The sequence below is a fragment of the Lytechinus pictus genome, chromosome 15 (genome assembly GCF_037042905.1).
Source record: "Lytechinus pictus isolate F3 Inbred chromosome 15, Lp3.0, whole genome shotgun sequence".
NCBI classification, from domain to species: domain Eukaryota; kingdom Metazoa; phylum Echinodermata; class Echinoidea; order Temnopleuroida; family Toxopneustidae; genus Lytechinus; species Lytechinus pictus.
In genome coordinates this window covers 2,766,006-2,779,408 of record NC_087259.1, presented here as the reverse complement: position 1 = coordinate 2,779,408, position 13,403 = coordinate 2,766,006, and the positions used below count along the sequence as shown (strand labels likewise).

General features: G+C 37.0%; 1 protein-coding gene across 1 annotated transcript in view; it reads left to right on the top strand.

Annotated features, from left to right (window-relative positions):
* The first annotated feature begins 2,613 nt into the window (after positions 1-2,613).
* The window catches only part of LOC129277617 (short transient receptor potential channel 5-like), a 36,273-nt gene continuing 25,483 nt past the window's right edge, over positions 2,614-13,403 (top strand). Inside the window, exons 1-4 of the mRNA XM_054913774.2 lie at positions 2,614-2,748; positions 6,559-6,789; positions 7,705-7,848; positions 8,716-8,915. Coding sequence (XP_054769749.1) covers positions 2,695-2,748; positions 6,559-6,789; positions 7,705-7,848; positions 8,716-8,915 — 629 coding nt within the window. The 5' untranslated portion in view covers positions 2,614-2,694. The remainder of the gene's footprint in view (positions 2,749-6,558; positions 6,790-7,704; positions 7,849-8,715; positions 8,916-13,403) is intronic.

Genomic DNA, 13,403 nt, shown 5'->3' with positions numbered 1-13,403 from the left:
TAGAGTGCCTATTTCGGAGTTGCACAACTGTGTTTAATTTTCGGAATAATAATGATACGACAGGGTATAAGCAGCCATTAAAAGGTGATATCAATTTAATGTCATAAATAATGAGAAAGTGTGTTTGGCATTGCAATGCAAGCTGCTGCACAAAAGTTGCACAAAAATTCAATTGTAGTTTTTGAAAATGCACTTTTCATCATATACATATTAGATTCATTAATTCAATTGACAGTTTGGTAATTGTGGATATTTTTACATGATGGGAAGTATTATAAACTGTCGCTGAATATACTTATTTTCATATATATTCAACTTATTTGTATTTCATTTCCGACATAACAAAGGAAAGTGCTCGAAAATAATTGCATATGAAACGTATACACTCTTAAAATAGTTGGGCAAAAAAAATGCCCAACTTTTAACCAACCCTGGGCAACATACTGTCCACGCAACTATTGGTTAAAATTTTTCAAAGTTGGGTAATAAAAACTAATAATTGGGTAATAAATTTGCAATTGGATAAAAATTGCCCAGATATAGTGCGTCCCAGAAAAAAAGAAAACGAGATTTATCGATGATTTATCATAACTTAATCACAAATTCAATAGACAAATGACCTACCATTGTAAAGAATCTCTTCTTTCATCTGAAATTACTTAGATTATTTCTCATTCACGCATGAGTGAGCAAAAACAATTTGAAGAGGGGATACCAAAAAGTCACTTGGCGGGCTGTATCTGGGTTTTAAAAAAAACACCACATTTTTAAGAAATTCAATATCTGCTCTACAATTTGATACCTCAATTACAGAAAATGATCAAGAAATAACAAAGTTCTGCTTATTTGGAATAAAGTTTGAATTTCAATAATTTCATAAACTGAAGAGGTTTTACAGGCTAGCGTTCCGAGTCACTCGACACTCCGTTTTGTTGACGATCAGCCATGCATTAAGTCTTTTGTTAATCGTGCGATATCTTCTGTGGGGAACCGGTGAAACGCGTTTATTTTATAAAATTATGGAAATACAAGCATTGTTTCCAGGGAACAGAACTTTTTACCTCTTGACCATTTTCTGTGATTCAGGTATCAAATAAAAGAGCAGATATTGAACTTTTTAGGAATGTGATTTTCTTTTTGAAATTCAGATACCCCCCGCCAAATGAGTTTTTGGTATCCTTTCTTCAAATTGTTTTTGCTCACTCATGCGTGAATGAGGAATAATTTTAGTAATTTCAGATGAATGAGGAGATTCTAAGCTTTACAATGGTAGGTCACTTGTCTATTGTATTTGTGATTAAGTTATGATAAATCATAGATAAATCTTGGTTTCGTTTTTTTTTCTGGGACGCACTTGATATATTTTACCAACATAATTACCCAACACAGTGGACAGTATTTTGCCCAACATTTAAAGTGTGTACAGACAATATAAATTGAGGCATGTACAAAATATGATATTTTTTCATAAGTAAAACAAAACAAAGTATCATATATACATGTATATATATAACGATATTACATTCCGCGTGTTGGACATAGATGATATTAATGAGGCAAAGTGGTAATGCATTGTACTGTGAGCTTTATTGTATCCCTGAAGAAGACGTATGTTTAACGTCGAAAATTTGGAATTCAAAATAAACTGTTGGAACTAAGTACAATGCATTACCACTTTGCCTCATTAATATATATATATCTATATAAGAAAAATATAAACATAATAAACATTATTACTCTTAGACCTACACTAACTTGGGTTGTTATCCATTGATTAGCCCATGTATAGTTTATTAGTTCATCCCTTTATGTATAAACACATATCCTGCAATGTATAAACGCATGTCCTGCAATAATTTCAATGATACTGATAATAAATTACAACGAAATTTGAAAAAATATTATGATGGAAGGTGGAATTATTGTACTGCTATATACTTGACATAGATTTGCTCTCATAGCACCTTCAAGAGTGGGCCGATGTCGATAAACACTATTTCCGTGATTTTTGATGTAATTGACATATATGAACAATTATGACTAAAGTTCAATCTTTTGGGGTTTTTTCTGCAAAGATTTGTATAATTTATATGTTTATCATAATTTGCTTATTTCACAAAAAGCATGCGTGTACAATATCATTGTATAACTTATAAACCATAGAGCAGTGTCATTGGCAATGAATATGTTAAGGTGAAAGTTTCGTACGATATGCGATACATTCACAACAACGAAACCGTTATTTCGAGTTGCTTTTAATTGGTCGATTTAGAGTCTGTTATGTTGGTGTAAATGTATCATAAACTTTGGGGATAAAATTCTCTGAAACTCATGATAGATAACGCATTCAGATAATGAATTTCGCATTGTTTTGTAATTTTATTGGTGAGCTTGAAATGAAATGAATATTGTGTAAAATATCGGACAGGAATTGAAACAGATGAATCGATGAATCAAGTACCAGTTGTTATCTATTACTGCCCGTCATTGTTTATTCAAAATGAAATATTACCACCTACTTGTTACTGTGTCTTGGGTAAATACAATGTTCTATTGATAATATTTATGTTTAATAAAACTCAAATAAGTTTATTTATCACCCTTTTCGCAGGTCAAACGTGGCAAAAGTGCAAGGAATTGTGGTACAATGGAGCTAGATTCTTTGTCAACTTGTGGAATTATTTTGATTTCTTCATGCTTTCTCTTTTCTGGAGTTTCATCGCACTCCGAGTTATGGTCTATATTCAGGTAAGGAATTTCACTTTTTTCTTTATTTTTCTCTAAACACAAAGGCCCGTATTCTGATAGCAGGTTTAACTTAAACTCAGGTTTAAAGTTGTGGTTAAAGTATGGATAGCCGATTGTTACATAAATCACTAACGGTAGAGATATCATATTTCAGCTCATTTCGCTTTCAAATCATTCATAATTGTCTAGGAAGTATAAATAGATGATTGTCTTCACCGTCGATGAATCAGGAAAGAGCACACAACCTGACTTCAGAATACAGGCCAAAAGGTCTGTTAACTAGCATAATTATTTAGATTTCATACAGACTTTCAAAAAAAAAGGTTGTTCTTGACAACACAATATCATGCCAGAAAGTCACCAGACAAAACACCAATTTATATTTGCAAATACAGAAACAGGATTGAGGTGTAGAAATTTCATTTTTAAAATCGAAACTTGTTAGGTATAAACTGCGTTCAAAAATTAAAGCTTAACTTCGTCAAAAATTTGGTAAAATTATATTTCTTCAATAATGTGTACTATTTCAAATAAGGGAAGGTAAAGGCATTATGAAAAAAAAATGCTTCAGTTTTTCATCATTGTCATTACCCACAATTTTTATTCGTATTGATTTTTTGACATTCGTAAGAGGATTTCTTGATCAAGTATGAATTTTACTGAAGAAATTATAACGTAAGCGGACGATTTCGCACAGTTCCTTGGGTTTGTATATACTGCATAACAAAGTCCAATTCCTTCGCAAATTGGCAATTTACCAACATGTCTGATAGGAAGATTCAGTTTGATTTTTTTTTGTCAAGTTAAAGATCATTTCCGGATCTTATAATTTGATGGTATTTTATTTGACTTATAGAGCGAGACTGTAAGGCGGATTGTCGAACGATCCCAAACACAGGATTATACATTGAGGTTCATTAGCATTTGGACAGTCCAATTCATTCATAAAATACAGTATTACTCAAATTTGTTTGTGAAAACACTCTAGTAAAATATTTGCTAACCGATGCCTAGAATTAGACCCGATTCTTGAGGAGGCAATTTAATTCCAGTAATTCTGTTTGACTCCGGAGCAAATTCAGTGTGCGACCATGATGCTTAAGGGTTTTTTTCTGTTTGCTTATTTCAGCTTACACTTCATAATGGTTTGCATAACCTCTTTTCCCAGTCTCCTATTCGTTTCCTAAGGGTGCTGATGCGTGTAATAAGAGCGGGGGCTGCCGGATCATTTTGCGTCACCGGCCTTTGACACGTCTAAAAACCGAGATGTAGTTTTTGATGATGGCGGGCATCTTATTCCAACAGGGTCACGCATATTGTTTCATACACACACGACTGTTAGATGTTGTGTATACATTAAATTAAAACGGGCAACATGGATGACGGAGTACATGAAGCAAGCACGCCAAACAGAGTTATTGTTTAACGATACTGTACACAAAACTTGTGTATACTTATCATCAATTTTGAATGTACACACTGCGGCGTGGCGGAACAAAAATGAGAGATCATTTTATATCGCTTGCACAAGGGAAACACAACAGATGAAGGATTAGCCTGAAACAAATGTTCCATTTCATTAGCTGTTTTAATCATGATTATAACCTTTCAGGGTATATATGCAGATATGGTTTCCGCTTCGTGTTCTTGCGAAGGTTTTAATGTTTAAAGTTCTGATGACAGATGCACATAGATACGTTCAACATAGATCATGTTTTGTATATTGGTTACCTTTTTTTCTTCCAAATGATTTTTATTGGAAGACCAAATCCTTAGGCATAAAAAATAAAGAATAGAAGGGAGGCCAGTGTACATACAAAGTTTTTTTTTTTACGTCAAACTTAAATATAAAAAACAGGATAGACCCTATTTTGCAAAATAGCTGGTTATTCTTTTAAGTACAAATTATTCATAGTATCTATAAGTACTATTATCAAAGGGATCTTTGATGATTGCTCACATATCCATAGCAAGTCATAGCTTGTACGAATTATATACCAGGCATATAGGCCTATAAAAGTAATAATAATTTTGAAGAAAAAAAAAAGAAACCATATGATGTCGACCTATATAGCTCTGCGGCTTATTTGCTTTTTAGGCCTACTGTTCTTAAAAATTAAAAATGTCTGTTGGTCATTTACATCAAGGAACGTGATTTTTAATGCCTTTATTTGATATAAAGAGAATTACCAATGTAAATTTGAGAGAAAAATCAGACAAAAAGTCACTACCACGAATGGATACGAATTGATGCAATTAATATTGAACAGTATATCGACCAAGGAAGTGAAAAATACAGTTTATTTTGAAGAATATCGTAAAAACATACGACACACCACACAAGACCCATTTTCAAGACAAGTATTACAGGAAAACAATGTCAATAGGCCTATATCTCGGCATCAGTTCTTCCCGGCAGCGTCTCATCAACGGTCCCATGTCATCAAATCGGTGTAAGTATCACCGACTCAATCCAACAGTAAATTGCCACTTCTCTGTTGTAATCTGCAAACAGTGAGGCGAGTTATTCCCACCCGCATAGCGCGACTTCCGTGAAGACTCCTTCAATAATCTTGGGTAAATATTACGGTGTCAATTGGCTTGAAGTATCCTTTTGAGTCCGATGACAGGCCTTGACACATTTCTCCCGACATGACAGCAAGAGGGAGATGAGCTTCAAGTTTAGAAGCTAGTGTACTTGAGTTTCTCAAGTGAGTGTTATCTTTCTTAGATGTCGATATACTAAAGTGCTTTAATCGCGTGATACTCAAGAAAATGGTGTATTGTGTTCTTTAGCGACACACTATCTCACACAATCACTCACTTCCACACACACACACACACACACACATCCAACCTCTCTCCCTCTCTCTGCTCGCTCTAAGCCTCTTAAGACGCAAATTTGTATTGTGTTCTTTAGCCACACACACACACACACACACTATCTCTCTTTCTACCTAACATTATACACACACACACACACACACACACACCCTCTCTCTCTCTAAGCCTCTAACCCTCTAAAATAGCTTGTGTATACCTTGCACTTACACGCAATACACACACTCATATCCACCTTCATGCACACACACACTTTTTTGTTTGTTTGTTTTCATTACTCAATCATAGCAATCGTTATTATTATATTTATTTATTTATTTTGCTTTGTTTACCCTGGGTAACCCCAGTAGTGGACTAAGCACTGTTGAATTGAAAGGAATATAAATACCGATTTCTTGTCTTGTTTCATTATCAAAATACTCGCAGTTATTACCAGTTGTGTGTTTTTAAGCCTTTTGAGAATTAGCAGTAAGTCTGATGTTTAAATTGTGCCATTTAATTACTAAATATTTCACTTTTTTTTTGCCTTTTTTGTTGTTTTTATCAACACTATAAGAAAAACAGAAGATATTACAGAAGAAAAAAAAAAAGATTTTACAGAAAGATTTTCTACAATTTCATAGGACAGGTCTGTTTTAAAAAATAGAGAAAACAGTTTTATTACAATAAATTTGTAAGGTTACATAAACCAAATACCAATTTTCTGTAACTTTACACAAATTCATGTAAGATTACACAGTGCAGTAAGGTTACAGGTGTTCTCGAGACTCTGCTGCAGGATTTTTTTTAAGGAGCAATTTTCTAACAGTGAATGTAATTATATCTTAATCATGTTCAGCACTTCCATTATCGATCACATGGCTTGTGGTTCCGTAGTGGGCATCAAAACATTTTTTGAGAAAACAATACTAAACGCAACCATAAAATCAGAATTATCCTCATTTTCGATTTCCTTTTTCAATAATGCAGGCACTCGCAGACGAAAACGCATCATTCCACATCGCACCGCGGTCGCAGGATTTCAACGCGACCCTGTCCCCGCCAACAAGTGCCAGTTCCATGGACGCCAGCGCCATCAACGACAACGCTGTGGTCACCGAAACCCTGGACGGTATCCAGGATAATCTGCAGGGTATCCATGATCGTCTTGACCAGCTGACCATTGGTCAAACCCAAATCAAATTCTTGTTTTCAGGGGATGTGAGTATTGTCCTTTGCGCCGTCCCCATTATGGTCGTTTGGATTGCAACGCTTTACAGTTCTAGTTATCCATGACCATTATCATACTTATTATCACTGGCGTATAGATGGGGGTTGGGGGGTCATACCCCCACCCCCACCCCTTCCCCTACAAATAAAAGTGGAAATACCAAGAAAAAAATACTGATAAAAATAAAGAAAAGGGAAATGGGGAAAACATTAATATATCACATAATAAGGGTCAACATTTTTCTCCATATGTCATGTTTAGCCCCCTCAATTTTTTTTTTCCATTATGATATTGAGTTTCACCATTGTTAGTGTATATATCTGATATAGGGTTTCAGGTGCAATTCCAGTTTTGCACGGGAGGGGGTTGATAGATACCAACTAATAGAGAGGGGCGTGTAGATTTGTTTAAAATGGGTTAGTATGCATAAAGCTTCCAAAGTCACTGTTACGCTCGATAGAGTGGGGGGGGTTTTCATCATAATCTTTTCACGCCCTAAAGTGCGATTGCTACATACGTTGGTAAATGCAGGCAAAAATCTTGTTATTACCTACATGGAACGTGAAAAGGAACTCCTAATTGAAGTTGAAATAATCAAATTAGACTGAAAAATATTCAATATTTGATAACTCTAATATTCGTATAAAAAGTAATATGGAAGGGAAATAAAAAATGAAAGTGAAAATTGGAATCGGAAAACAATGTTTATTCCTAGCGAATCAAAATATAACCAATACAATTTAACTCTTCAAACCGAAATATTGGCATAAGTTATCTTCGCAATATTTGACTTCTATTTGCATTACTTAACTTATTTTGCAAGATTTTGACTGATTTAGGGCTTCCTGAATACACTGAAATTCCAAACCCAATTTTTTTCTTCCTTTTGCTCTTTGTCGTTTCAGGCGGGAGAGGGTTCATCAAGCAGAAGACGGGGCAGTGGCGGGCTAACTAAGACTGACATCACTGACAATGAAGACTTTGAGAGGGCAAATTGGGGTCCCTACGACCCAGTCCTGATTGCAGAGGCTCTTTTCGCCATAGCAAAGGTGAGTGCATTGTGATTTATTTCAAAACATTCATTTCGTCCGCAGCACTGCAATAAGGTCTTCTATTTTCAATTCGCTGCTGTAGAAAGAAAACACGGATGATGTTTGAAGGTTTGAATGGTTTGCTCAACGGAGGAAGAAAGCTCCACCCACTTCCTTGCTTCCTGCTCAACCCTCAAACCCCAACGGTCTGTTCTCATTCAACATGTCCTATCTCTAAGCCTCCCTGCTTCAGTTAGCCAAGCCTTCACCTCTGCTCATCCCCTCATCCTTGCCACTAATATCTTATTACCCTCCTCGCACCTATCTGTCACTCTTGCTGCCAATGTCATGACCCACTGCCTCAGATACATTCTTAAAATTCATCATATTCGCTTAGAGAAATTACTTCAACACAACAACCAACCTGCGGATAGCCGCTGATCCTCAAATACCGGGGGAAGAACAACAAAGAAGAAGAAGGTGGTATGAACAATGACTGAGATGATAATGGATAGAGGTAGAAGTAAAATGAAGATCCGATAACGGGGAGGTTGGGAAGTAGAACAACTTTCTGAATTGAGTGTAGTCCTTAAAAGGAATGTAAACCTGGAGTGAAAAGCTTGAGTAGTAGGCAGGGTGAGAGGCGTGAGAATAGATGTATCAAAAGGGCAACATTTATGCTCGCTCGCAGCTCTTCAGAAATTTTGCCTTATTCCCATATCTACCCGCCCGCCCCCCAGAAAAAAGAAGGTTCAGCTCATTATAAGCCACAAATTTGGGGGCGTCAAGTTTTCTTCACCCTATATGTGTAACCGTTGCCTTTTTACATGCGACCAATCAAAATTTCCTCTTATTTTTATTTATTTTTTTTTTTTTTCAATATAGGTGTTGAGTTTTCTTCGACCTATCTGTATAACGGTAGTCAACCGTCATGTAGGGCCTATGCAGATCTCTCTTGGTGGTATGATCATTGATATCTGCAAGTTTCTTCTCATTTTCTGTTTCGTTTGGTTCGCTTTCTCGCTTGGTATGAACCAACTCTATTGGTACTATTCAGCCTTCATTACAACTCAGCCGTTTGGATCGTGAGTATATATCATCTCATACATTTTCATATCGCTCCGTAATCATTATGTCTTTCTCCTCTCCGACACACTTTTCGATTTCCCGCTGAATGGCCGCATTTATAATACGGTTGATCCGCTGGGGTTTCGGTCATTTCATACAACTCCAAATGCCTTTTCATTTATTAATTTCCATATTCAATCTTATCCTTACTTTAATTGAGGTATCGGAGGGTAACTCATGAAAGCCCATTACAGTAAATACCCAACTGTATTAAAGAGGGTGGATAGTTTTGGTAATTCCTCAAAATCGGCATGTCACCATTCTAATTAATTTGTATATTATATGAATGTGTATGTCCTAAAACAGTCATGATGTGGATGATATGAAATGAAAAGGTGTTTTTCATGATAAATTATGCTCTTACATGTGTGGATTTTACTTTGTCGGGATACCCAGCTTTTTGAAACGTAGCTGCATGCAGACACTCAAAGTGCGCACCACCGCCTCTGCCGTGCGTGTGCTACGCGAGAACGATAATGTAGTCCTCGCTACACAATTGCGTTGTCAATCAGTTTTACCATAGAGCTATTACAGCTCTATGGTTTTACAAAGCTCATAGTCGTAGATACATTGCCGTTTCCAGACTTTCCTTGCATGATTGCATCACATTACAACGAACGGCAGAGCAGACTTTAGATCTAAACAGCCTTGATCGATATTAGGAGTATACCCAGTTGTTGTGTGTCCGGACAGGTTGTGTATCCGGACGATCAATTTTAGAAAGTCATTTTGAAAAAATTACAAGCGAAGTTTCATCAATTTTTAGCACAAAATTTTAGAAAATATTATAGAGAACAAAATAGAAGATGAATACAACTATTGAATTCATATTTTTAGTGTAATCTTAAGACAAAAAAGAAGGCTTCAAAAATATAAAGTGTCCGGACACCCGATCCCCCATCCTACGTACCTCATTCCTACCTTCCTTGAAGTTTGAACTTGCCCTTGGCTGGGGGCCGCTTGCATATAACAAACCTCGACCGTCCCATCTTCCCCATTAAAAAAATGCAACCACGATATTAGCTGTTGCAAATAAGTATCTGCTCTCTGATTGCTAATATAACACTGGAACAATTTATAAATCAGAATGAATATAACGTACAGCACAGAATTAGAATGGGAAAAACTTCTTTTTTTTGTTCTTCTCCGACTTCCCGCGTATTAGCCTCAGCTCATGTTGTTTCAGATTGACAAAAAGTTTTATTTTACGATTCTAATGATTCAAAAGAAAAGAAAGGAAGATGAAACCAACAGAAAGAACCCTTACATTCAAAGAAAATTCCAAGATTGTGCATCCTGTTTATGTTTTGGAAATGCATTGATTTAATTCTCACTAAAATGATATATAAACAGTCTTTGGGTTAATTGTGTCTGAATTCGTAGACTATAGTGTGCACGTTGGATGTATGTTCTGTGTATGCAGTAGGACTGGCCGGGAATTTCATTCACTTGTGCGTGGGTGTACGGTATGAGTGTGTGTGTTTGTGTTGAATAGTGCGTGTGGAGACGTTACGTAATAAGGTCAACAGATACATTGCATGCAATGATCTTGTATACCGGGCCTCCTAAAGGTCATGAAGAGTTCAGTTCACTGGTCATGTACATGGAGAGATCCTGCGTGTCCCGAGATAATTTGATTCAATCGAAACCATGGGCCTAGTATACAGCTCAGCATGCCGAGTTTCAGAAAACTGGCTATCCTATGGAATAAGTAATTTATTGGATAAAGTTCTGTAAATAATGTTATTCAGTTTGATCGTATATCTTTCCATAATATGGCCATTTCACATGGTAATAACCACTATCTCACTAACTAAATAGGCCTACCAAAAGAACAATAAAAATAATAATGTGGGTCGGGTGTAACGTAGCCTCTTGTCGAGGCCCTGGCGGCTGCTTCCCGAGCGAAGCGAGGGATATCCTAATTCGCGAAGCGAAGCGAATTAGGCCTGGCGCGAGCCAGGGCCTCTTGACATCTGAGCTGAATTATATATTCATGAGGAACGTCTTCCTAATAAATATACATGAGTTGTAATATCACCGGTCACCTCGTAAACCAATGAAATGTCAAAGCTGTTTCTTCCGGGGTTCGGAATACTTTAGTAGTCCACTATTCTGCAGGGGATTCAATTAATTGCGGGACACTAAAGGGGATATAACCAGCAAAATGCTACAAGCAGTGGTACTTCTACTACTACTAGTATACTGGCCGTAAAAGACCCATCACCGCCCCGAAACTTCCCGGGAGATAATGGTCAGCCGCTGGTCAGACTCGAGTCAAGGCGAAACAACTCTACTCCAGCATTCCCTCACTGCACCGCGGAGAACGATAATCGACAAATAGTGGAATCGCATGAAAGATAACATTTTTTCCATATCCTGTGGGTAGATTTACAAAAACATCTCGTCCTTTCAGTGCAGATTTAATTTTATCGACTTGCAAATCCTTAAATCGGTCAATATTCAGCATTTTAGAGGCATATTCAATGCTCTTTGATATTTCGTCGTCACTCTTCGCCTCTTCGCCAAGAATCCACGGGTCGCCATTCAAGATGAGCTCATGAATATTCAATATGACGTCATAGCAGCCCGCGCTCTCATTGGATGATTTTCACCGACCAGTTTTTGGTCGGTATATTGGTAAAAACAATAAAATAACAAAAGAAAGTCGGTGAAATTCGGGTCAGATGTCAAGAGGCCCTGTCTCGCGGCGCTCTGCTTCGCTCTCTCCGTTGCTTCGCAATGTTCGCTCGGAAAGCAGCCGACAGAGCCTCGACAAGAGGCTAGGTGTAACGTCGATATAGGGCCTCGATATCATTTTATATATTTCCCCATAATTTTATTTTTTTCCTGAATATGTGGAATAACCGCTGAGGATTATATCTATGGTTCAGTCAAGTTGGTCCTTATTTTCAAATCTCTAATTGAAATATAATTCAAACAAGCCAGGGGGGCGGTGGGGGCGGTCGCCCCCCCCCCCCCCAAAAAAAAACGTCCCCAAAAAGAAAAAAAGAGAAAAAAGAGAGGAGAAAAGGAAAAGGGAAGGGAGGAAAGGGAAGAAAGGTATAGCTTTGAGTTTTTTTTTCTTTTTATTCTTTTTTTTTTCTCAAAAGAGAAACTCCTTCACTCTTGCTCTAGATTTATATATGAATTTTGCTTCCGCGCTGCGCGCGGTTAAATGACAATATTGAAGATCTCCATTGTTCCCCCCACCCTTTCTCTAACCCTGTTTTTCCACCTCAGCTATATATGTGTTTCTTGCCGGGTAAAGTTCAAATGTATACATTAGGGCATGGTTAGGCCGAAGTATATGAAGTTATCTTTTTTTTTATTGATCGCGCAACTTCTGGTCGGGTCGGCTCCGGTTGGGTGAAATCTTTATATCAATTTCTGCCGTCACCTCCATAAAGTCAACTTCTCCCGCTTTTCAGCTCATTACTAAACAACCATAATTTTTGGGGCAAACAGGTTCCTAATTTAAAAAGAGGAAGGTATATAATTCGTATCTTATTAAATAAAAAAGTACAATATTTTTTATCAAATTCTATTAAACTTCATGTCATTTCCCTGCACATTCATCTCCTGTCCTGTTTTGCGCCCTCAGTTTGAAATTTTGAATGACACCAAAGTTTCTTTATAATTCAAAATGAAGCGCTTCAGGATAAGTCAAAGAAATTAGGTATCCTTTTTATATAATTTCAATAAATCACAGAAGTTTCAACTTTTTGCGCACTATTTTCCTTGTAATGAAGTTCAATAATCTTAGAAAATTAATTGAATTAGAGCCGATCGGGTATTGGAGATATCTGCATTTGATGAAACGTCTGCCCTTTGAAATTTCAGAGTTTCGTTGTTCTGCGCGGGGAGGAATATCTTCCTCCCGGCATATACACTTCTTCTCCTCTGTTTTGCGAGTTAAAGATATGCACTGTCGCTAAATTGTTTGTAATCAAATCTGATCTTTCCAAGGGAAGTATCCAATATGTGTTTGAGAATACCGTTTTCTCGGGACCCTTTTCATGGCAAAAAATTGATAAAACGCTTTAGTTTCCGCGCTTCGCACGGGGTTATTATCATTTTAATTTCCTCCATTGTATTCCTTTTTTGTGCGTTCACAATCTTTTTTGAAAACAATGTTCAAAATCACAATATAGTCAACTGAATTGGAGCTGATATATAGGTACTAAAGACAAGAGAGACGGCTCCTTTTCATTTTAATTTATGAAACACCAAAAGCTTCGCAAGGGAGGGGAAACTCCCCCTCCCTGCACCCACCCCCTAGGGAGCGCGCTTCGCGCGCTCTGTAAGTGTTGGCACGCTTCGCGTGCATTTACCGCCCCCTCCAAAATGAAATCCTGGCTACGCGGTTGGTAGTGATCGAGGGACATCATCAACTCTCATTTGCATAATACTGAGTTGTGCATATAACTATTTTGTGAAAAATA